The sequence below is a fragment of the Festucalex cinctus genome, chromosome 1 (assembly GCF_051991245.1).
Source record: "Festucalex cinctus isolate MCC-2025b chromosome 1, RoL_Fcin_1.0, whole genome shotgun sequence".
Lineage (NCBI taxonomy): Eukaryota > Metazoa > Chordata > Actinopteri > Syngnathiformes > Syngnathidae > Festucalex > Festucalex cinctus.
In genome coordinates, this window is record NC_135411.1 from 27,676,491 (window position 1) to 27,701,592 (window position 25,102).

The 25,102-nt window shown below is 39.8% G+C and overlaps 5 protein-coding genes across 7 annotated transcripts in view; all 5 read left to right on the forward strand.

Annotated features, from left to right (window-relative positions):
• LOC144022307 (inactive phospholipase C-like protein 2) overlaps positions 1–7,594 on the forward strand; it is an 84,045-nt gene extending 76,451 nt beyond the window's left edge. For both annotated transcript variants that reach the window (XM_077527013.1, XM_077527021.1), the window contains exon 6: positions 5,693–7,594. In XM_077527013.1, the coding sequence (XP_077383139.1) occupies positions 5,693–6,073 (381 nt within the window). In that variant the 3' untranslated portion in view covers positions 6,074–7,594. The remainder of the gene's footprint in view (positions 1–5,692) is intronic.
• A 1,689-nt stretch (positions 7,595–9,283) lies between these two features.
• Positions 9,284–11,101, forward strand: hcrt (hypocretin (orexin) neuropeptide precursor). Its single transcript, XM_077514208.1, has 2 exons — positions 9,284–9,339; positions 10,727–11,101. Exons 1-2 carry the CDS (start codon positions 9,310–9,312, stop codon positions 11,099–11,101), a joined length of 405 nt encoding a protein of 134 aa, XP_077370334.1. The 5' UTR covers positions 9,284–9,309.
• A 1,301-nt stretch (positions 11,102–12,402) lies between these two features.
• snrnp25 (small nuclear ribonucleoprotein 25) lies at positions 12,403–13,960 on the forward strand. 2 transcript variants are annotated; one of them, XM_077524751.1, is made up of 5 exons: positions 12,403–12,726; positions 13,189–13,279; positions 13,470–13,575; positions 13,653–13,727; positions 13,806–13,960. In XM_077524751.1, exons 1-5 carry the CDS (start codon positions 12,538–12,540, stop codon positions 13,861–13,863), a joined length of 519 nt encoding a protein of 172 aa, XP_077380877.1. In that variant the 5' UTR covers positions 12,403–12,537; the 3' UTR covers positions 13,864–13,960. The 2 variants fall into 2 exon arrangements, with proteins under 2 accessions (XP_077380877.1, XP_077380966.1); XM_077524840.1 differs by having other exon boundaries at positions 13,189–13,267.
• Positions 13,961–18,213: 4,253 nt separating this feature from the next.
• LOC144022402 (hemoglobin embryonic subunit alpha-like) lies at positions 18,214–19,457 on the forward strand. Its single transcript, XM_077527159.1, has 3 exons — positions 18,214–18,365; positions 18,445–18,652; positions 19,234–19,457. Exons 1-3 carry the CDS (start codon positions 18,268–18,270, stop codon positions 19,360–19,362), a joined length of 435 nt encoding a protein of 144 aa, XP_077383285.1. The 5' UTR covers positions 18,214–18,267; the 3' UTR covers positions 19,363–19,457.
• A 2,585-nt stretch (positions 19,458–22,042) lies between these two features.
• hspb9 (heat shock protein, alpha-crystallin-related, 9) lies at positions 22,043–24,448 on the forward strand. Its single transcript, XM_077524942.1, has 2 exons — positions 22,043–22,795; positions 23,072–24,448. The coding sequence occupies exons 1-2, from the start codon at positions 22,608–22,610 to the stop codon at positions 23,616–23,618; spliced, it is 735 nt and encodes a 244-aa protein (XP_077381068.1). The 5' UTR covers positions 22,043–22,607; the 3' UTR covers positions 23,619–24,448.
• Positions 24,449–25,102: the final 654 nt, after the last annotated feature.

Consider the following 25,102-nt stretch of genomic DNA (forward strand, 5'->3'; position numbering starts at 1 on the left):
GACCGAGCTTTTTGGGTGGAGATGACATGGGGATGGATGTTTTCTCTCACTGAAGGCTAAACATGTAACACTCATCAAATGAATGTGTCTGAATGTCTCAAAATTGTAAATTGGAGTTGTTAAGGATCCCACAAAGCTCAGAGGACAGGTGCACATTAAAATTTGGTTCCAGGTGACCATAAAAGAGCAAAAGGGGACAATCAGTCTATTGTTTTTCAGTTTGTATAGTTTATATTTTGATATTTATATAGCTTCTCAAATGGACAATTTCAGCGAGATAAAAAAAAATATGGTGTGTGAAGTTGCTTCTTGGGCTATTTTGATGAAAGCACATCACAGAGACGCAGAACTGTTTAAAATGTGCAAAATGCATAATATGTCTCCTTTAAAGTTTGAAATCATGGCAAATGTTTGACCCTTGGGCATTATTGGGACCCGTTTTGGGCTTTTTGATGGTTCTGACCAAGTCATTTCAAAATACGATACTGCCCAGGGTTAATTAACCATCATTTCAGCATTTTTTTCTTGTATTTAATGAAACATGCTGATGATAAATTCTAGCAAATGCAAATAGCTCGCTTCGGTGGGAAGAAAAACGATGTTTTATGATCTTTCTGTCAAAGAATGGCCTCCCTGGGCCCCCTGTGGGGTGCGGTGTTGGGGTGCTTTCCCTGGTGCCCGGGGCGGTGCCGTCCCGGCGCGGTCCGCTGCTCCGTGCCCGGCGGCGCGGTTCGGGACGGGTGGGCCTCTGGTGTGCCCCGTGGTTCCCTCTCCCCTCCCCCTTCCTCCCCCCCGTCACCTCTCCCACCCCCCCCACCCCCCCCCCCCCCTCCCGCCCATCCTCCTCTGCCTCCCGGTCCCTTTTCCCTTGTCGCCCTCCCTCCGGTGTGGGCTGGGGCTGGGTGGGGGTGTTCCGGGCGTCTGGGTCGGCTCGCCGACCGGTGTCCGCTCGGGTGGCTTGGTGGTGGCCTTGGTGCTGCCGCGGCCTGGGGGGCGGTGCTCGCTTTGCTGGACCACGGTTGACGGCTTCTTTCTTTGGTGGTGGTCCTTATGCATGCCAGATCCGTCGCACCAGCATCTACTGAAACTCAACAGAAGTACCCTCTCCCTCCCACAGCCCCTTGAATCAGTGGGTGCTGGTGTCTGTGGATCTCACTTTGCTTTATCTATCCTTCCCTCCTTCCTCTCTTTAGTTTTTCCTCTGGTCACTTGAGATCTCAATTTATTGGAAGTTTGAGGTTTCTGGGGTTGGCATAAGACTCTGGTTTTGTAACCACGCAGGAGGGGTTTTGTTGGTGCTGGATTTCACTTTGATGGATTGGATGTACTGGCTTCTATGGATCTCACTCTGCCTTATCTATCCTTCCCTCCTTCCTCTCTTTAGTTTTTCCTCTGGTCACTTGAGATCTCAATTTATTGGAAGTTTGAGGCTTCCGGGGTTGGCGTAAGACTTTGATTTTGTAATCATGGGGAAGGCAGGAAGTGTTTGGTCGGTGCTGGATTTCACTTTGATTTATCTTTCTTTTCTCTTTATTTTTTTTCTGACCTTTTCTCTGGTCTCCTGACCATTTAAACCTCACGACTCTGGCAAGATTCTGAAGTACCTGGTTAAGGCGAAGGGTAATGGGATATTTATAAGGTTTTAGGTGAATGAATGAGTATAAATTTATACGTATTTGACGCACACGCACGCGCACGCACACACGCAAACGCACGCACACATACACACAAAAAAAAAAAAAAAGAGCAATGATGATAAGACGTTGAATCGGTAAGACTACCGAATGAACAATTCTGAGCTCTTAAAAAAAGAAGAAAAAGAAAAAAAAAAGAAAAGAAAAAAGAATGGCCTCAAGTAGTTCAAGGATGCTGGCGAGCGTTCATTGAAAGTCACGATGTTCCAAAACATAACCGCCTCTGTGCCCTTCGCTTTTTTTCTTTCTTTTTTCTTTTTTTATTTAAGCCAAAATACTCTAAAGTGACCTTGTCCAAGTGGCTTGAAATTAACAGAACATTCCATCTTCTTTTTAAAATGCAATTGAACATCTAAATAGCTTGCCGATTAATGCAGGTTTCGCAGATGTCAAGTGTGTCATGATTGCATCTATACGTTACTGCCAAAAGGGTGTGCCTATAAATCTCACAAAGGCGGGGTATATATTATAAGACTTTTGACCTTGTGGCGCTGAGTGATTAGACTTTTGTGTTATACGATAAGTCATCAAACTTCTCTGCCATTTTCCGCCCACACGTGATGAAGAAAATTCCTCTCAATTAAGCATCACCCATCTGTATAGTGTACGTAGCAATTGGACAAAATCTCTCGGACAAACTGTTCTTGAAGGACCCCTGCAAATCCCTAAATGGAAGAGTTACTGTGTGCTTTACAGCACAGCATTCTTGGTCCTTTTTTGTGGGACTGTTAATAGACACGCCTACCAAATTTCATTTTGCTAAGTGAAACTGGCGTTGGGGGCTGAATTTTAAATGTGACCTTGTGAGTGTTATGGCAAGTCATTGAAATACACTGCCCATAATGACAATGAGTTTCCCATATGTCTAGTAATCTAAGGGACTAAAAATTATATGAATACAATGTTGCCATTCATTTTTTGCCATTTTTTTTAACTACAATCATTAAAAATTCATCCACTAGTACACATTAAATTATAAATAAAGTTCACCTCTGCCTCGCAACCAGGAAATGGGTGTGTGCAACAATTGCTCAGTGACCTGTTTCTTCTTCGGTACGTGAAAGTTTTTTAAAAAGAAAAAAAAAAAAAGCTGTTTCTTCTTCAGGTCTTTCCGGTGAACTGCTGTTGATATAGCGCCTCCATAATAGTGCAACACTGCAACTGCAGTTAAAATGTGTTCCTGCCGATATCAGTGGCTCCGGCTGGTGGTGGCCGCCTCTAAATTTTGTCACAAGAAAAAACCTGCTTACTTAATTGAATGACACTAAGTGAGACTTGCTTAAAGCTGCAATATGGAGGATTTCCCCCCAAAATATCTTTACAATAGCCCTTTTATTTGACAAAAATGTATTCTAATTAGTAGATCAACATCTTAGCTGTTCACAATGGGTACTCCTACAAGCCTCTGGCCAATATTATTCAGGAAGCGTCCGGTCCGAGTCCTTCTAATTTCCCGCCTTCTGTCTGTGGATGTGACATCAAGCGCGTTCTCGTTCATTGTTTCCTGGAGTCGGAAGTCGGAGCTAGTACAATATTTCGCTGCAATGGAGAAGAGAAGAGACCATCATCTACATCAAGCGTTCCCCAGACACCCGCAGTTGATCCGCGGAAGGATAAACAAAAAAAACAAAAACAAAAACTGAAAACAATGTCAAGTGCCACGAAATAATCTAAACTTGATAGTGACCGACCAGGCAAGAACGAGAGTGAAAATGGGTTTGGTATTTCAGCGGTGGAGAGTTGAGATCGGACTTGAAAAGTGATGCACAACTGGCTTGCGTTCTACTCCAAAAGTAAGAAGCGAGTATCTTGACATATAGAAAAAAAATGGGTTGTTTTCAATTAGCAGTAACCTCAAGATCGACCACTTCTCGGTCGTAACTATTGGGGTGAAAGTGAGGTGGACGGCAACATTTAGCGTGAAAGGGGGCGGCAAGAATGGATGAAATAGAAAAGAATGACTTTATGAAGAACAGACGAATGACGAAGACAAATACTTAACATCCAGCCCCTATTAAGGAGAGGGTCTGATTTGGACAAACAAGGAGGGGGATTAGGGATTTCATGAGGATAAAGTGGTCGGATTTTGCCTGCTACTTGAGCTTAGCCCCCCCGCGGATCGCCACACGCTAAAATGCGTCTTCATCGCTCTCCAGAGGCAAAGCTTGTCACTGTCGTATTTCATGCTCGGTGAGTCACGACTTACATAATTTGTGAGGGGGTTCAAACACATGACTTATTCATGTTTGCGTGTGTCATTTGGAAAGGCCGCCTGCAGCACAGAACTTTTACCTTTTACATTTTGACATCTGGTGAACGGGTCTGGGATGCTTCCCCGCCAAGCGCAGTGGGTCAATCCCGGGTGAAGTTCAGTGGGAGGAGAAAATGTGCAGACTCACAATTTGGAGCTCACAGGAGAGAGAGGGACGAGCTTTAGGGGTGACGCAGCATGTGCATGTCACTTTTAAAGAGACATACTGTATTTTAGTATTATCATCAATTTGAAGTGGTTGCAAGGTGTCACACGTAGACAGATAATATAACAACACTCACAGGCATATATTACAGTATATATCCTCTGGGAAGAACAACTAACAGTATTGTGACTTAAAGAATTACTAAGACAGGCTCCATTTACAGTATCTCCATAAGACTACATACCTCCCCCAGGTGGCCAAGGCATGCACACCCAAAAGGGCAGCACATATTACTGTACTTGAATTGAAGCAAAAAAAAAAAATAATAATCAGGCAAAAATTGTTTAATTTCTTTACTTTCTCTTTAATTTAATTGTGTTACTACAGTATATTTTTAGTGGTATAAATATTTATAATACAAATTTTACAAAGCAGTCTGGTTTGAAAGTGGTCCTGGATTCTCGTCCAGCCCATCAAATTATATCAAAGAAAGTACGGTAGGAGCAGTGGGACAGAAGGGCTTAAGTGCTCACTCACAGATATATTCTCACTGGTAATGGTCAGATCACAAAAGGTTGATTTGGTTGTTTAATTTCAAACTTGATGGTAACACAATTATTTAATTATTCTATGGTCTCGATTTACTGGCGAGGACCGAGTAGCTGTGTCAACACTCAACACATTCCTCCCTGTATGGCAACAAAAAGTCAGCAGAAATGTTGTCGGACGAAATGGCCTCATGAGTGCGCTGGCGAAAAACTGCCAAAAGACCAGAGGGCACTTTGGGGTTTTAGTGGTGCTGCACTGCCCCCTTGTGTCTCTCACTGGTAATGACCATATACAGTAACTTCTGGCAGATATTTATCGTGACTGTTAACATTGCAGTGTTCCAAATATCGTCCTTCATTTCAGTGAATAACGCATGAATCAATTTTTATAATAATAATAATAATAATAATAATAATAATAATAATAATAATAAGACCATGTTAGCGGTCCATGAATGGAATAGAGCACAGTCAAAGTGAAACTGAAACTTTGTTCCTCTTTCCTGATGCAGAACTACATACTGGGAGTCTACTTTCTTGCTACAATTTACCATAAGTCTCTCATATTCTTGGTGTGTAAATGACAAAATGTTATGTGAGATGAATGACATAATATTTGTGTAACCGAATGTGTATAAAGTGTGGTTTGTTTGATTGAACTATAAAATACAGTCACCTATAGGTATATAATATTTTACATTATTACATGGTGTAACTATAGCTTCTGATTATTCTTTGTCTGTTGTCAGTCCAAATGGAATACCAGTACGTATTTGTTTTTGTTTTTTTAAGTTCTGCACTTTGCCATTTTGAATATTTGAACTGTCTTTTGTTCAGCAGTTTTAAGTTATTTTTGTTGTTGCCATTTTATGGCATCTACATACTGCTTTTAGGAAGGGTGTCAATGGCCTGGTGATTTTTGCAATCCGCAACTGGGCCCACTGTCCACCCAACGCAGGGGATTCACTATTAATTTCCCAAGTGATTAATCAGATTTGCATGTTTTTTTTTCTTCTTTTTTTTGTGGTGGCAGGGCCAGGCAGACCTGTTAAAGCACGCCAAGAGCGAGGCACTGGACACCCTACGTCAGATCCACTGCGCGGCTCAGTCCTGTGGCCTCAGCAAGAACGGCGCGTCCTCCCCTCAGCTGCAGCATCATCAGCCTTATCTCCACCAACACCAGACGCAGCCCCAGGCCAAGGCCTCGCCGCTGCCGTCCCCCTCGCAGACTCAACCCTGGACCGGACCTCCTTCCCCGCTCCCACTGCTTCAAACTCTTCCAAAACCACCCGCTTACACCCCCCCGCCGGCCTTGCCGCCACACTTCCAGTTCCAGCAGCATCGGGCAGCCGGACCCTTGGACTCCATCACGGAGAATGAGACTTTCGGCAACGATCCGACGGGACCCTGCTGACCCGCAGCCTGTGCCCATGGAGACAAACACACGAGAGAGAGAGAGAAAGATGAGGGGAAAGGTCTGCAAGTGGCGAGCGGTAAAGAATCGGAGATGGAGGAGAGCGTCAGCCAGATGATGACGACGAAGAGCAGGAAGACTCGTCGCGTTAGAAGCGAGACACAAGTGTGAAAGGTCAGAATCGAGAGAGCAGAAGAAGATTTGATTACGTTTCACAGACCATGTCCACGAAGACACGCACCTAAAACCTCAAATTTAGTCTAGAGATTTTCTTAGTATTTGTTTTTAGCTGCTTTGTTTTTTGTTGTCTTCTTTCAAGGAGACCTTTGAAGACACAGTGGAACACAATCATCCAAAAATTGGCGTGGTGAATGAATTTTCCCCGTTGGAAAAAAATAATGGTCCTAAACAGGTAGCCTGGGGTACTCCATTACACTGATTTAGCACATACTATTTCTTTTTTTTCTTAAAGGGATACCTGACTCATTGAGTCATTTTCAGCAGCAAAAATGTCATATTTCATCCAGAATGAATTTGGTAACTTTTTGGTAATTTTTATTTTAATTTAGCATGTCGGGTTTTTTGTTTTTAATTTAGGTCACGTTTTCGGTCCAAAGATACACTGAACTTATTTTTCGCACACAATCTAACGTGAACCTGAAGACAATCTAACATTGCGCATCACATTTAAATCTTTAGTCAGTGCTTAGCCATTAAATAAAGTATCTTAATTTTTTTTATGATTAGGGTTGATGATGAAAATGATAATGGGGGGATACCACTTCATCATGCCACTTGAATCGTTCCAAGGGCCACATATTCTTTCTAAATTATTATTTTTTTAAATATATATAGTTGAGTTAGGTTTAGATTTAAGTGTGACATTCCAGTCCGCATGCATTACGCCCGATTTGTTTCCTTCTTCTGCTATCTCCAAAGTTCTCTCTCGGCGTGACATTATTTCCCACACAGCTCCACCTTCTGTTCTTATTCTACTCTGTGGGTACAGGCTGCACCTCGTGACCGCTTTCCTTTGGGGTCACATTTTGCCACCATATTGTATTTCTTCACACTTTTTACTCCTTTTCTGGCATACGTTGTGTTCATTTGTTTGGTCTGAGGGACACTTCTGAAATCATTCCTCGGGATTTTAGTTTTGACGTCTTGGACTCGCTTCACCCACCAACAACCACGATCAGATGATGTGACTCAACACAAAGTGTAGTAAAACTAGATGTAAATTATTCAAAAGGTTATAAGGGATGATGCAAAGACTCGTGGCTGTTCTTATTGTTAGTTCTATGGATATTTTTGTTTTTACTTTGAATTCTACCTTATGTGATTGTCTGGCAGTCGCCACATGAAGGGACTGCAATGACGGATTACGGGTTAGCTCCTCAATTCCAGGGTCCAACAAAACTCCAAAGTAGATGTGTGAAAAAGAAGTACATCACCCATGTATATCAGATTCTGTTAAATCTCCTTGACGTGACCCATTAAAAGCGGTGTCATTGTTTTCAATGTCTCATCTCGTTTTTTGGTTTTGTTTCTAATCTCGAAATTTCATTTTCAGCATATTCCAGTCACAAATAGTTTAACAGCTTTTCGCATGCTTTTAAAGTGTAAAGGATTCAAAGCAATGTGGGGGAGCAAAACATTTTAAATTTTCACAAATGAATGTTACCCCACTAAGCATCTGGTTTACTCTCCGGAGATGAGTAAATAAAACCCAAAGCGGCTTCACGTGTAATATGGACACATACCGGCTAACTGCTGGGTCGCACATAAACACCACACTCCAAGTAGACACCTCTTTTTGTGGTTGTCCTTTCCTGATAGCACTTTTTTTTTCTTTTTTTCCCCCCGGCAGACGTTGAATTGCGAGCTGCAGAGCTGAGTTGATCTGTAAAGCTGAAGATTTCGGTCGATCTTAAAAATAATGTGCTGAAATGCATTACAAAGCTCTCAAGTGTGCATGCTTAAAATAAAGCGAGTTAATATTATTACAAGAAATTGTATGAAGTTTAAACACCTTACACTAAAATTAAATGACTTAATATTATTACAAGAAATGTAATCCAGTTTAAACCCCTTACCCAGAATAAACACCTGGTAATCTGCATTTGAGTAATTAGATGACAATGTGGCTTCAGCTATCATTTTGTAGCTCTTACTTATACATTTGTGACAGACGTGTCCAGCGCAAGATGGCAGATGATAAAAGGAGGTTTAAAGAAAAGTGATGCAAAACTATTGGAAACATTTGTGCAGTAAATAGAATGCTTTTATTCAATTGGATAACGATCAATGATTTAAAAAAAAATAAAAATAAAAAGCCCTACACCTAATAAACACCTGTTATTCTCTAGGGCTTCAGATCGACACTGTGCATAGATTAGTCAACAGGCCTGTCATCCACTCCAATGAATAAACTCAATACCTCAAATAAATGCCTCAGTTTATTGCTGTCATTTCATTAAAAGTACAAATAATAAATGCCTAACCTCTTATAAACACCTGATATTTCATTTTGAGTAAATGGGGTTAGTTGATTAAATGCTAATTGCATCGGCCCTTTGCAAAAATAAAAATCACACTGCAACTATACATACTGTACCTCTTTTTTTACGTGAAATCTGACGTTTACATTGGCATTAAAAGCATATGCGTTGCAAAGCACTTACTCTCATTTATTATTCAAAATCGATTGTTTGTGAACGCCAGAGAAACGTCAACGCAATCCTAAATGTAATAAATACCTTACCCCTAATAGATACCTGGGACATTAAGGTGTGAAATGCAGCAAGGCTTTGTTTGTCCATAAGATGGCAGCAAACAATAACTGCATAATGACGTTTCATTCCAGGGCCCAAAGTAAGCATTTGCCAGCTCTGTATAGGGTGTCACTGTGAAGGAATTAGCCAATTAAGCAACCTTGTGAATGAGCTCCATCTTATTAAAGAAAGGCCATCGTGAAGTAAAATAATTTGTAACTCCGTGCAGCTAATTAGCCCGACTTCCTCACTGCATGGCATGTGTTAATAAGCCAACGGCTTGCCACCACAAAGACATACCTGTACTGGAGGCAAGAGTCCTGGAGATGATCTACTCGACGAAGTTTAATTAACGGCAGGGAGCACTTGCGTCATGTTCAGCACAAAGCCATATAAAAGCAAGAGTCGACGACTCCCTGGAACAGCAGCGAGAAGATGACGTGGTTCAACCCCAAACTGAACATGTTGCCTGGGTCCCACACATCCAACAAGGTAGGAACACCGAACCGTGTTTGGGTTGGGTTTTTATTTTTCTGAGTGTTCATTGCTTGCAAAGTAGCGCTAATTTACATTTTTGTTTTACATAGTTTGTATTTTCTTTGTTTCATTTTGACAACCTCAGCCACTGTTTCAGTTTTTTGTTGAAGACACTTGTATTCGTCTCCAATTTAAGTTCAGCGGGGAGAGTATTCCATTTTTTAGTTACATGATAGTATAAGCTAGACTGTCCAAAAGTTGTCCTCAACTTTGGGAGCTCACAGTCGCCACTTATTGAGGCTGTGGTGGTCAATCTACAGAAGCTCTGATGCTTCACCATGAGACCAGATAACAGTGGTGACAAACAAATGTACAAACATTTAAAAGACCGTTTCAAACTATACTAAAATTCACATTTTCAAAGGTCAAAAGCTTGTGTTTTTGAATGATTTCACAATCATGTCAGCTCATCGCTTTCCTATCAAAAATCTTAATTGCCCAGTTATACAGAGAAGTAATTGGCTTCAGAAAGAAAGTGGACTTTTGTGACCAAGCTGTAATGCAATATGACAGGTGCGAGAAAACCATTGCATGCATTACTTTGTGACTTTCTGTCTGTGAAAAGCGCTATACAAATAAAGCTTACTTACTTACTAACAGCAGGCCAGCTTGTTGTGGCAACTTTTTTGATTAAAGCAAAAGCAAATTAGATTTGACTTAGCCGTTTTGGTATCTTCTTAGGATTTTAGATTTAATAGTTTATTTGGATGTATAATTTTAATCTGGATTATTTTTCGCAGTTATTAGTGATATATTTTGGCATTCTTAATATTATTTATATATGTTTTCATTTTTTGTTGTAAATTTTAATAAAATCATATATATATATATATATATATATATATATATTTTGGGTTTACATTTTTAATATTTCAAAATGTTTTCTTTTAATATTCAATATATTTACTTTGATACATAGGTATTTTTTTTTATACTAACTTTTTATGCATTGCATTCATTTTAATTTTCTACTTGTTTTATATTTACAATTGCTACTTAATATTTACTTTCATTTATTTTTGTAAGTTTTTAAATGTATTTTTAATCTATTTTTAAATATTAATTTTTTATTTAGTTTTAATTTGAATTATTTTCAATGAATTCAATTGTTTTTTCATATATCACATTTTTTAAATGCATACAGATGTACTTTTATACATAGCTTGTATTTTTTTTAGTTATTTTTTTTTTTAAACTTTGTTCATGCAATTTCGCCACCCCCACATTCTAAATTCAGCATTTAACGTTTAATGTATTTTTCAACAGGACTTCTTTCAAATGAAAACAAAATCCCCACCAAAGTCTCGCTCAGTTTCCACCACTAATCTGTGTGCCTCCGCAGAAGGCGTCTGTTGTGGTGCTGGCGCTGGTGCTGCTGTTCCATGAGGCTGGCTGTGACGCTCACAGCCTGTCGGGCGATCAGTGCTGCAGGCAACCTACACGGGCGTGTCGCCTGCACCTGCTGCTGTGCCGCTCGGGCGGGGTCGACAGCAGGCCGGCTGACGTCTCCGCCGGCATCCTGACCTTAGGTAAGCGCATGGAAGACGATGGCGCCTTCAACAGCCGTCTCCAGCAGCTCCTGCACGGGTCCCGGAACCAGGCCGCCGGCATCCTCACCATGGGCAGGAGGGCCAAAACCCTGTGGGGTCCCCCCTCGGACGCCACGCCCTCACCTGATGAAGCAGGGGCGGACTTAACATTTGGCAAACACAAGTAATTGCTTCCTGCCGCCAGAGTTCCGGAGGCCCTGAAACATCTCATAATAACTGATGAATAAAGTTTTCTTCCTTTTAAAGCAAGTGTTATTGTTGCAGTCTTAATTCACGCCCTTTAAAAAACACAAAAACCAAAAAAAACATCAAAATCTATAATGATCATTTCAAGTGGACCCATCTCATGATTATTCCATCTTCTTCCGATTCAGGAAAATTTCTTTTTGTTGGAGTTTGTGTCTTGACTCAAAATTACTGCTTCAAATTAAAATGTCCCACTTATGTTCAATTCTGGGCATCCTATTATCAAAGCCATGCCCACCCAATTTCATGTAGATTAAAGTGGCGGTGGTGACAATTTTTACTCTTTCCAGGTGGGTGATTGAGTGAGTTTTGTGGAGTCATGTTCGGGACCCCTAAAATTCATAGTTTCACTGAGATAGGAAAAGTAAGTTAAAGACAACCTTTATTAGTCCCACAGTGGCGAAATTTGCATAATTTTACCAACAATAATGGATACAGGAAATTAAAAAGTAAATAGTATGCAAGAGCACTGCTACTAAGGATACACGTGCTACTGAAAATTTCTCGATTTAATGGCCCCAAAAATACAATTCATCGTTTGGAATAATAATACAGCACGCAACACTTACTTTAAAAACCACAAATAATTGCACAATTTGGTAAACCATGAAGTGTGTTGGAAATGATTGAAAATGCTTTCTAAATTGCAATTTAAAAGTGTAAAACTCTCATTATTGGAGAATACAAAAAATGCTTTTAAGATATTGTATATTTTAACCTGTGTGCATAAAACACTGTCCATATCCCAAAATGAATTTACAAGTTATTTTTTGTATAAATCTTAAAAAAAAAAAAAACTATTTTTTTAAACCTAATATTATTCTTATTGTGGTAAATTTTCAAAATTTACTGCTCTATAGAACCAAGTATGCTGCTTATTACTAGTATAAACTGCTCCACTCGTGAAATAAGTTGTTTTTTTTTTTTAATGTTTTTAATATTTAATTTTAATTTTAATTGACAGTAAAATCACACTACAAGTTAGATACGTCTTTCAAAATTCGCCCAAGGTACGTGTTTAAACACATTTATTTTTCTTTTTAATTGACCGCCTCCATTTTTATTAAGCAGCGTCTCCCTAATTAATGTTGTACTTGAAAACATTATACAAACTAATAGCTTAGTTTAAATAAATGAAGCGTTTTACATCGGTACATAACACGTAAAGTATTTAGTCACGGAACAAAAGTTGCGCGGAACCATAGAAACGAACAACTGTTTCTTTCCGCTGTTTAATTTACAGCGCACACATTCTGTGTTTACCGACAATACGTTTAGCGTTGTTTCAAATGAAACGATCACGATCTCCTACAAAGTAAACTTGTTGCAGCGTTCTAAACACAAATTAAAGTTTTGAATGGAGGAATCGAGCGAGGGGGACGCTGGAGGACAAAATGTGAAGGAAGAAGAAGATATGCAAACGATGCCAGACATAACTGAGGAAGAAGATGTGGAGGCGTTTACTCATGCTGACGTTTTGGATATTTTCGAGGAGGGACTCGCTCGCCTCGTACAAGATCCATTACTCTGCGATCTTCCCATTCAGGTACGTTTGTTTTCTGTCCAGCCTGAGTGCTTCCTCATGAGATGAAGATGAAATCCAACCTACGAGTCAAAATGGTGGGTACAACTTGACACTGGCATTACAAGGCCACTAAATAACAGAAATAGTTGTTAGGCTCTCTGTAAAACCATTGTTGCTGCTATTGGCAATTAATGTTTGTTTTAAAAATCTGGTTTAATAAGCTTCGAGTTTTTTATATTAACTTAAAAATACATTGTCTATGTCATTGGCAACCCTATTTTAAAGGATGATAATACTGTTGTTATTTATTTTAAATAATAACAAAAAAGAGATGAGAAGAAAAACAGGCATGAAGAGTAATATATATATATATATATTTTGTAGCTCTTAGGTCTCCAAGCACCAGGAAAAATTGCATGCAAAACAAGTTCTGAATCCGTTTCTCCTTTTTTGTGTCCCCCTTTTTTTTTTTTTTTTTTTCAGGTTACATTGGAGGAAATCAATTCTCAGATTGCACTGGAGTACGGCCAGGCTATGACAGTAAAGGTTTTAAAGGCTGACGGTGAAATTATGCGTATGCTTTTTAAAATTATTTTTTCATCACTTGTGGCTCTATAAATATTGATAAAAAGAGTCATTTTCTGTTCCATATGTTTTAAAAGTATTCACTTGAACTTAATTTTCTCATTTTTTTCCTGGAATTTTTTTCATTGTAATTTTTTTCCATCTGAAAATATGTGACTATGTTCTTCTGTATGTTTTAGCCATCGTGGTGGTACAAGATGCCAGTGTGCTGGACCTGAAGAAAGCCATTCGCAGGTTTATGGAACTGAAACAGCAACGTGAAGGTGGTGTGAGACACATCAGCTGGTAACAAACAAAACCACTTAAACATTTTTTGAAATATATGCAGTATATAAAAAACTAAAAATAAAATGCCTTCGCAGGAAGTATATTTGGAGGAGTTATAATTTGGTGTTTCAGGGGGGCAAATTGGAAGATGACCGCATGAGGCTGAAAGAGTAAGTGGATATGAACTTGATTTCACTGGTATTATTTAGATCAATATTTGACATTTTTATGTATTTATTTTTTTTCAGCTACGGGATCAGGAACAGAGACGAGGTGACATTCATGAAGAGGCTCAGGAGGAAGTGATTTCTTTTCTTACCCCTCAGATTTTATTTTTATATGTGAAGCTTTTTTTTTTTCCCAGTTATATTTTTTGTTATTTAATAAAGTGTTTTATGTCTTCTCCTGTGATCATCATCATATAGTATTTTCTACATCAGCCGAAAATGTTTCCTTTGTGCGTTGTTCAAGTGCAACTTTTCTGTTCAGGGGACTGGAAGCCACTTTGATAAATAATATAAAAGAGTGTACAAACAGTTACTATACATGTACACACCAATTATGTGTATGTTGAACCTGTTTTACAGGATTTTAAAACATTGCAAATAATTGTTTAACCGTATGGCTATATTGCAGGTTAAAACATTAAAAACAAGATAAAAAAATAAAAAAACATTACACATGCTGTCCTATGTACAAATTATGCTTGACAAATTCAGGCATGATGATGCGGCCTAGTAAACGTTTCAAAAACGGGAAACAAATAAATGCCTAGGGAGAACAATGCCAAAATGCCATTTTTGAAACTTGTCTGGTGACCGTTTTGAACCTCTGAAAATTTGTGGGTGAAACACTGTAAAGTCAAACTTTTTTAAAAAAAATGTCTGTCTTTTCTTAGCATTTTTTATTTTTTTTTTAAAGCTTTTTTGTGTGATTTTTTTTTTAGTCATTCAAAAAATATTTTTGGAGATTCAAAACATTTTTTGGGAGATTCAAAACATTTTTTCAGTCATACAAAAATGTGTTCGGAGATTCAAACCGAAGTTCCGAGGTTTCAAACCGAGGTTTCGAGTATTGGCAGGATTCTGATTCCATACTGATGGGTTGCTACTACGGTAGTAACCCCAGTGAGAGGGGATATGTTGATAATGTGGGTGGCATGCGGGTTCTGTGTTAAAATATCAGCAATAGGAAGTTGCTATCACAGTTGGAGATAGAAATGTACCTCATCTGAACCTGGTACATGGATGTGACATCACGGGGGAGCCAGGACACAAGGTCATTCATATAGATGGTTGTTTCATCATCACCCCCAAACATTGACAGTAGGTTCCAAGCCCCACAAGAACAACATATCAATAAAAGAGCAATTGACCTGAGAGAGAAGATCATGAAGTCCTTCAGGAACTCAACTACTTCCTGTTTGCCAAGGCAAAAAAAAAAGAGGTACCATCAGAATCCCTAGTGCAAGATGGCAACACAGCGCTGCTAATTAAACCCTATCGAGTAACGCATGGCACATCATTGCCATTATTTGCATCCTCTTGTGGAGTCGTCCCCACACGCCTCAGCGGGATCCCACTGTACAACCGGGACCCAGTCAAGGATAACCGTAACCAGGGTTGGGTTGGGTTTTGTTAAGTTTTGTCTTTGATCACTTCAGTTGTGTTTTCCTTGTTTCTTGTCACTGTCTCTCGTTTAGTGTGATCAGGTACACCTGTGCTTGTCATTCCACACATTGTGTTCAGCCAATCAGTTCCCTCAGCCACGTGTGTCCTGTCCAGGTCTCACTTGTTGTGTAATTACTTGTTGTGTCTCTTGTTTTTGTTCGAGTCTTTGTTGGTCCATTGTCGATTCCACATCTTGTTGTTTCCACAGTTTGCCGTTTCCCCGACTTGCCAGTTCCTCGTTATGCTATTTGAGTTTGCTTGGATTTAGGGCTTTGTTGTTTTTGTTGTTTCCTTTCGGCACCTTGTGCACCATGTTATTTTTGTATAAGTAATAAAACCCTTTTGTTTGGGCATTATCTCGGACTCCTTGCTCTGCCTCCCTTCACTTAATTGGGTCCGCAACCTCCCCCAAAACCCTGACAATTATACTGAACGCAATTATACTAACCCAATACATCTTAGTACTTGGACTAAATTTGTTGAAATAAATACAAATACTATTTAGTCACTCCAATTAACCTACCATGCATGTTTTTCAGAATGTGGGAGAAAAATCAATGAAGCATGGGGAGAACATGCAAACTCTACCTAGGAAGGCCAAAGCCTAAAGTCAATCTCGCATCCTCTGCAATGGGAGACAGACGTGCTAACCAGTCAGCCACCATACCTTTCGAAAAGCAATGACAGATAATGTTAAAGAAAGCCCTTTTGTTTAGTTCTGAAACGCAAAACAGTCACTCTGCAATAGAGATTCAAATTTCAAAACAAAATAGAAACAACTTACAATAACATAATAAATCAACCGAATTGCAGGAAAAATGACAACTTCAAGTTTCAGTTTTTGTTGAAAACAAATTGAAATGAAAAATTATACAGGTTAAATGTTAAGTGCAAGACTAAATAAGGTGGGAAGTGGGAACTGAATAACACACAAGTCAAAGTTGTATGTTTCCTGGATGACATTAAGGAGGAAAAATAATTCAATCCAATTCATGATTACATTCATTAAAAGCATACATACATAGTGTAATTAGTGTACAATGTGCATTATGTTTGTAAGCATTTAAACTCTCTCTCTCGCTCTCTTCCTAGTAGTTTACTCGTTTTTAGCAATTCTAAAATTAAACACATTAACTAAGTAAATCTTAATTATTACTGCGACTGGCTGGCAACCACTTCAGAGTGTACCCCACCTACTGCCTGAAGCTGGTTGGAATAGGCTCCAGCATCCCCGCGACCCTTGTGAGGAGTAAGCGGTTAAGAAAATGGATGGATGGATGGATGGATGGATGGATGGATGATCTTAATTATTAATTTCATTTAAAATGTATTTCAACATTTGCTGTAAACACATTACACAGAAAAAAAACAAGTAGCACATTGAAGTATACCTAATGTTTTTCATTAACTGTGAATAACTGAAAAAAATTGCAAATATAATTATGAAACCAAGGTAATATTTACAAAGGCAAGAAGTCATTTTTATCAGAGCAGGCAGTTTATCTTTGGTGGTGTTTTCACTTCTCGCTACGGAAAGTAGGCGGCATTAACAGCATCCACCATATATACATCAACAGGTGGATGCACAGGCTAATTGTACCTTCTGCCATCCAATGGAAGAGCATGTAATTGCTTTGCTTTTCACTTTTCATGTCACTGTCATAGACGAATTAAGATTTATTTGTACTTATATATTTAAAAAAAAATCAGACAAATTAAACAAAGCCCCTGGAGTAAGCAACATTTGCATAAAAATAGCTACAATTTCTACATGCTTAATCATATATTTCTCTTCTATCTCTTGAATTGAAGCTTAAAGTCTGCACTTCAATACCATTGTAGTTGTTTCCGTTTAAATCCAATGTGGTGGCATGCAGAACCCAAATCATGAAAATTGTGTCACTGTCCAAATACTTTTGGGCCTAATTGCAACTTGACACTGCAAGGACAACATGGAATTATCTGCAGTGTCACTTGAACGGATCCTCCCTGGCAGCTGCGGCACAGATAAGAAGAAGAAAAAACAAAACAAAACAAAAGTCACAGTCTGAAAATAAAATTAATGCAGCGTATGAGCTCAGATTTGAAATCTCGTACGTTGTCTTTGAAATATAATACAATATTGCAGTCAAGAAGAGAAAGTCATTTTGTTTATATATGTGTTGTTTGACAAGAGCAGCCTCACAGGGTTTTTTTTTTTTTTCTTTTGTTTTTTTCTTGTTCGGCCTCCACAAGAACATTTACTTGTATTTTTCTGGGTGAGGTAGAAACGCATTAAAGGTTGTCATATGATAAAATTTCATCACAAGGGCAAAGCACACACGACACAAAATGTGTCCCGGTTGGTCTACCAATAATAAAGTTTGAGCGCAAGTGATCCAGGGCGGCCAAACTACGACACCAACATGAAAACACAGGTCAGAAGTCTCCAGTTTTGGAGTCATTGAAGTCAGAAGAAAGGTTACGTTGCATGCCTCTTAAATCAATCTCAAATGGAATTGCAACCTGAAGATTTGTGTTTCACCAACTTATATGGGTCTGGTGACAGTGGCACACATTATTCAGAATAATGACACTTTGCAGGATTCCTGTAATTGATTTGATGAAGTCATACACATCTGTAATATTATTATTTTTATTATTATTAATAACTCAATTGTGACAAGTGCACAATAATGATCTGTGTTGCTTCATTTTACTGAAAAGTCTGATAACTAGGGTCTGGGAAAGTTATTTTGAAATGTTAAAAGTGTAACTGATGTAGAAAAAAAAAACACAGTGGATGATGCAACTTTATTATATGAGCAGACAAGAGATGAGTTTCACGTCATGTAAAGTTGCTCATGATAGATTTTCTTCCTGAAAACTGAAAAGTGTTGCCTGAGGTGTGTCGTTACAAGGCACACTGAGCAGATGTTAGGTTATCTCCTCGGTGGCCTATCTCATCGGATGCGGTCCTGGGTGCGGCCATGTCTTTTCGCCTATAAAAAGCCCCTCGTCACTGTTCAGTAGCATCCCGGCCATCACAGCAAGCGCAAAGATGACCACTCTCAGCGAGAAAGACAAGACAACCGTCAAGGTCTTCTGGGACAAAGTGTCCCCGAAGACCGAGGAGATCGGCATGCAGGCTCTGTCCAGGTAGGCCTCCGCTGTACACTCGCATTTTTTTGCTGGCTTCCATTTGCGTCCGTATTCATGACTACTTCTTCTTGCGTAGGCTGCTGGTCGTGTACCCCCAGACCAAGACTTACTTTTCCCACTGGAAGGACCTGAGCCCCGGCTCGGTGCCCGTCAGGAAGCACGGCAAGGCCATCATGTCCGGCGTGGGCGACGCTGTGGGCAAGCTCGCCGACCTGAGGGGAGGCCTCCTGACTCTCAGTGAGCTGCACGCCTACACCCTGAGAGTGGATCCCGCCAACTTCAAGGTAATCCTACGCAACTCACAACAGGCAGTTAAAAACTGATCACAAAAGAGTCTCCAAGCTATCGATTGCCCCTCCAAGTTGACTTCTACTCCCAAACTAAGCATACAGCAAAGAGGATTGCACAGCGTGTGTTTCAAACAAACAACTGTGCTTAATTTACCGGTAATTCATAACAACACAACAAATATTCAATAATCGCAACGTGGACAATACATAAAAATACTTACAGACATATTTTTTTTTATCCTCTCCGAAAAACAACAAACTACTGCCGTTATGAGAAACTTTCTGGACTAGGTTCTGCTATAGATGAACAAATGCACTTTTTTTTGTGTGTAAAAAATAAATAAATAAATAAATAAATAAATAAATAAATAAATAAATACATAAATAAAATAATGTATGGTAACATACAATTTCTTCAGCAACCTCAGAGGCACCAAAATCTACTTCCAAGAAAACAGATTCATAGATTCAGTTGGTAACGTATTTAAAGTATAAAGTATTCTGACAATAAAACAAGTGTGTGACGTGTGAGGTTGGCAACGTAATAATACGTGACGCTATGCTCTTCTTCACAGATTTTCACCCACTGCATTCTCGTGGTTTTGGCCAGCATGTTCCCCAGCGAATTCACCCCCGAAGTGCACGTTGCCATGGACAAATTTCTGGCCGCTGTGTCTCTGGCCCTGGCTGAGAAATACAGATAAACAGGCGGACAACAGCCTCCCAGAAAACAAGCAGTAGCAGCAGCAGAAGCAGCAACATGTCTTTCCTGTGTGCTTGTCATCAATAAATGCAAAAAAAAAAAAAACTTGTTTGACTTTTTTTTTTTTTTTTGTAACTAAATTAGAACGCACATCTTGCAGAATTTCAAAGTGGTTTGTCATGTCTAAAATGTGACAACGGTGTTTTCAACCTTAATTGAACTGGGCAGTGGGCACCCATTTTACGTGGGGAAAAAAAATCACACAGCACATCCCCAAATAAAATGTCACAACAAATATTTAAACTATTTTTATACCATTTTATTAACAAAACTTAAACAGTAAATCGGGCTAGTTTAGTAGAAGACAAAGCAAGTCACGGCAAAATAGAAAGCTGCCGGTCACGGCAAATTATCCACAGCCTATTTTATTCAACGCACCTCGTACAGTCTACACAACATTTATTCCTTGTAAATGCCAGATTGTACGTAGTAGTAACAAGTAATATGTATTTTTTGTATGTTTTTAAGTATCTTGCCCAACAGAAGCAGTAATATTGTTTGTGTTCATGTTTACATTGGTTTAACAGTAGAATATTGCGTATGTATTTCAGTTGGCTATTGTTTTGTTCTGGGGTTGAATCCCAAAAACGCAGAAACAAATAAGACCTTAACTATTTATTTACGTCGAGAGGCGTGGAACAAACTTGACTAGATGAGGAACAACACGCTTCGGACAACAACAGTCGCACCCGTCGACAGGAACGTGCAACCGAGGGGCACAAAGTCGGGAGCACAAGTATTGGGACACGGCCCACACGTGGTGAACCGGAATCGGAATCAAAGCTGATGTGCAAAAACAGTCCCGCCTCTTCCGTGGCATATAGCCTACCGCATTGAACAATGGTGCGAAAAAAAATAAATAATAGTTCCGCCACTTTGCCGTAGCTCTTTACAAGTGAATGGAATATTCAGTAAGGGCCTTCACCAATTGGTTAACGATCAACAGCTGTAACACCACATGGTCTGATGAACACATAACATTTGATCATTATTTTTCACAGTTAAGGTTGTTAGAAAGCGCTATATAAATAAAGATGACTTGACAAAATAAGTGCGAAACAGTCAACAGCTCGGCCTCACCTGTCTTTTTTTTCCCCACATAGTCAGCAGGTTATGCTGTATATTCTACAGGGCATATGGCCAACAGAAAATAGGAAGGGATAACCACACGACTTGTAATAACACAAACGACCTATTCTCATGTACTGTAGTAACATGTACTAGCAAATAAGGACAAAATTTTGATTTGTGAGGATTATTTTGATTTCAAAATGTGATGAAATGTCGTTTGACTACTATAACATTGAAACATTCTGCCTGGTTTGTATGCTAGTCACAGGCAAAGCAAAGGCAATACAATACACCGTTTGTTTTCATCAAGTGAAGGAAGTATTTGCCTTATCAACTAACTAACTAACTAACTAACTAACTAACTAACTAACTAACTAAATAAATAAATAAATAAATATAACCCAGATTTTTGTAATCGTCAATATAAACTAAAAAATGAAATGAGTGAAAGAGAGGGAGGCACGGTGAATGACTGTCAGCTTTTTGCCTCCCAGCACTGAGGACGCAAGGTTGAGTCCAGGCTTCAGCCTTCCTGGATGGAGTTTGCATGTTCTCCCCATGTCTGTGTGGGTTTTCTCCAGGTAATGGATGGATGGATGGATGGATGGATGGATAGATAGATAGATAGATAGATAGATAGATAGATAGATAGATAGATAGATAGATAGATAGATAGATAGATAGATAGATAGATAGATAGATAGATAGATAGATAGATAGATAGATAGATAGATAGATAGATAGATAGATAGATAGAGCTTAAACGGCTAGGTCTGGGTTCAGTGTATGCCCCATAAAGGACTCTACTCAAAAACAAAGAGCCCAAAAAGTATACAGTATTACGTATCACATGAGAGTCTACTTTTGGTGCAAGACCTCTGACCTGACAGCAGTATATACTCATGACGCTCGCTCCTTGTAACGTTAGCATGCTGGATGCCAACATGCTGAGCTCATGCCTCAAGATGGCGGCGGTGAGACTTGTAACCTAAATTTGTTCGTCCTAAATTTGTGCTTAGTAGCCGCCAGCTGTTAGTCACTCTTGACAGCTGCTCGCTTCGCATGTGTTTAAGATGACTATTAAGACTTTGATGGAGTGAGGAGAGTGGGTGAAGGGGTCTTTTGTATGCGTATGTGTGCGTGTTTGTGCGCGAGCGTGTGTGTTTTAGATGAGCTTTTTATTAGGAATAATGCAAAAGATTTCTATTTACATTACACATAGATTACGGTAGTTCAAACTACTTTTCTGAGAATAGAATACAAAGAAGAACCCTGCCAAATTTGAATGATCAAGAAAAAAATAATAATAATCAACAAGCACAGTAAAATCATGGTAAATCAAGGTAGTGCTCATCCCGCTCACCTCTCAACTGTCAATCAAACAACCTTGGATGCTACTTCCTCTAGCATCTTCCTTGTGCCTACATATGCACAGACAAAGATGTTTATACTAAAGTCATGAAAATATGTCAGCTTAAAGCCTTCGGTGGCTGGAATGCTGTATATCTCCCGCAGGTCATCACGACAACGAGGCGTTCTAAAGCTAGCCTGGTTCACATACATACTCCCCACCTAAATATGTGACACCTTCAAAGATCCCCATGCATTCAGCCTGATAACAATATTAATATTCAAAGATGCTTTCTGATTTGAATCACCACCAATTTGTGCACTTTAGAAGGTCCGTGTTGATTTCTTACAATAATTTGCAACAATTATTAATAATATTTCTTCTTGAGTCTTTGCCCAAATTACAATAAGCTGAAAACTCCAGAAGATTCAAGAGTGGTCGTCGTCATTTGTCCCTCAAATTCTAATAGGGGAGTTTCTCGTCTTGAAATTTTGCAATGCCATCTGTTGTGACTCAGTCGAAACACAAACAAGATGTCGCCATGAGCCTTGCTGAGCCATCTGACGACTCCCAGGGTATCCCTTCCCTCTGTGACACATGGGAGCAGCCCTGAGCTCATGTTCTGTAAATAGCACCAAGGAAGTGGGGGCGGGCGTGCATAGTGGAGGTATATTAAGGGCGAGGAAAGACCACACGAGCCAGAAGAACAAGAAACTCAACAAGACGTCCACGTGAGTTAGTTTCCGCTCTAGACGGTCAGCCTCATGTCTCGACTCACAGCCCTGAGCAGCCTCTTTGGCGATGACCCCTTCTTCAGCCAGGGAGGGCTCCTGTGGCCCCTTTCCTCGCTACGCCAGGACCTCCTCAACCGCAAAGTGGAGCTGGCCGACAATTTCTTCAAGGATGGGTCTCGACTCTTTAAGTCACCCCTCATGGGCTCCACTTTCCTCAGGTACGTGAATGGATGGAATGATGGACTAATGGAGTGATAGATGTATGGATGGATGGCAGGAGAATGAGTAAATGGACTGACTGACGAATGGCAGGATGACGAGGCGTATGGAAGGACAGATGAAAGGACAGACATTTAGATGATAGAAAAGCAGATGGGCAGACAAGTCAAATCAGTGTAGTTGATGTCCGCTCATCTGTATCCATGCAGATTACACACACTGAGTCCAAAATGAATACGTTTGAATCTGAAGTAACGTCTTTCCGAAATTCTCAGAATGGGCGAGCAAGATGAAGCCGAAGAAGAGGAAATACAGCGCCAAGTCCAGCAGTCCTCGCCGCTCGACGACCTTCTGGTGACCCTGGACGCCCGCGGCTACGCCCCCGGCGACATCAGCGTCAAACTGGAGGGACGCAGCCTGCTGGTGATGGCCACCAAGCAGGCGGGCGCTCAAGAAACTCACTCCTGTTCCTCTCCCTCCTCTCGAGCCTCCTTCGCCTCCTCGGCGGCCTCGCAAATGGGCTTCAAGCAGAGGATCCACCTCTCACCTCACCTGGACCTGTCCGGACTGTCCTGTTCTCTCATGGAGGACGGACAGCTGCGGATCCACGCTCCCGTGGCTAGGCAGCCAATCACGGAAGGGCCCAGTGAGCCAATCGTGGAGGAACACAACAAGTCAATTGCGGAGGAGCACAAAGAGCCAATCGTGGAGGAGCACAAAGAGCCAATCAGAGAGGAGCAAGAGGAGGCGACCCCTCTCTTCAGGACTTCCTTGGAATTCCCCATCACGAAGGAGCAGACTGAGGCCCAACACACACACTAGCATATACTTAAGTCAATTAAACCTAAAACTACACTTTTCAAATATTATTTTAGTTGCACTACCCTTATTTTGCATGTGTTGTATTACTTTATTTCATCCAAATCCTGAATGAACTTAGATTTAAGACTATAATATGTCATTGGCATAGTGCTTCTTTTTTTTTCTTTTTTTTTATGACTGTTATGGAGGTTCTGATGTACATTACTATGATGTCCACTAGAGGGTAGCAGAGCATAAACATTTTTAATTCTCAAGGTTTAATTTTCAATGTCTGATCAGTAACCCGCCTCTCGCTCAAAGTCAATTGACTTAATCGGCTCCAACTCACCCGCGACTCTAGTTAAGAGAAGCGGTAGGAAAATGGGTTACAGGTGTGTTTTTTTTTTTTTTGTCAAATAATCGAAACGTTTTCTAGCATTACACTTCATTTTTGACTGGCTCCAAGACAGTTAAAACCTCTGATTGTGACGCATCACACAAACTTAACATTCATTCATTCTCTGAACCGCTTATTCGCATATCTGCAGTCTTTTTTTTCCTTTTTTTTTTTTTTTTTTAAGAGAATAGAACAAGACAAATATCTTGCCTTTTGAGAACTGCTCTGAATATTTATCTTACCTAAACTTACAGGGTAGAAAATATTTGGATCCGCAATACATCAACCACAATAAACAAATATAATTAAGCACGGTCAAAATGCACATAGAATATCTGATCTAGCTCTTTTAATGGCTATCATGACATTGTATAAGTTTTCATAAAGTTGTTGCTGGTCAGGAGCCGTCAATAAAATTCGCAAATTTTCCCATGAATTAATGTTCACATTTTTACTTACTTAATAAACGTATTTAAATCAATTATTGGTGGTTTCATTGGTGCATGACAAGGTCAAAAATGTGTTTACATCCCCACGGGGAAATTGTGCTTATCAAGTATGCTTTTTTGTTTTTGTTTTTTTTTAAAGTGCGGTGCATTTGAGCTGATAAGAGTCCTGCGTGTTTCTGCCAAGTGTTTGCGTACCACAGCACTGGCGCCAATGTCATTCAAGACCCCCAAACTAACAACACACTGTACTGGCTTACTAATTCAGTAAATACATATTTCTAAAAGAATCCTTCAAATGTATGATAGCTACATTGGAGTCATTGTTTTGCTGCGTGCGTCATCTACCATAAACTTCAGCTTTACAGATGCCACATTGGCTGTGCAGTGACCATCAGTAACAAACTCCCAACAGGAAGGCCGGAGCTGAGCGTTGGACCCTGAATCCCAGAACTGTGAAGCAGACTAGTAACTATATTTTGAAAGGACTGAATCTTGAAGCTGTGAAACCATATATGCCACCACTACATTTCCGCAGGTTCTAGCAGAAACATACACATCTTCGTATACAGTATATATTTCCTTCCTTTTTCTTTTTGTGTAGGCGTACATTATGTCCAAACTAAAAAGTTCAATCAATCAAAATTATGAGCATATTCTTT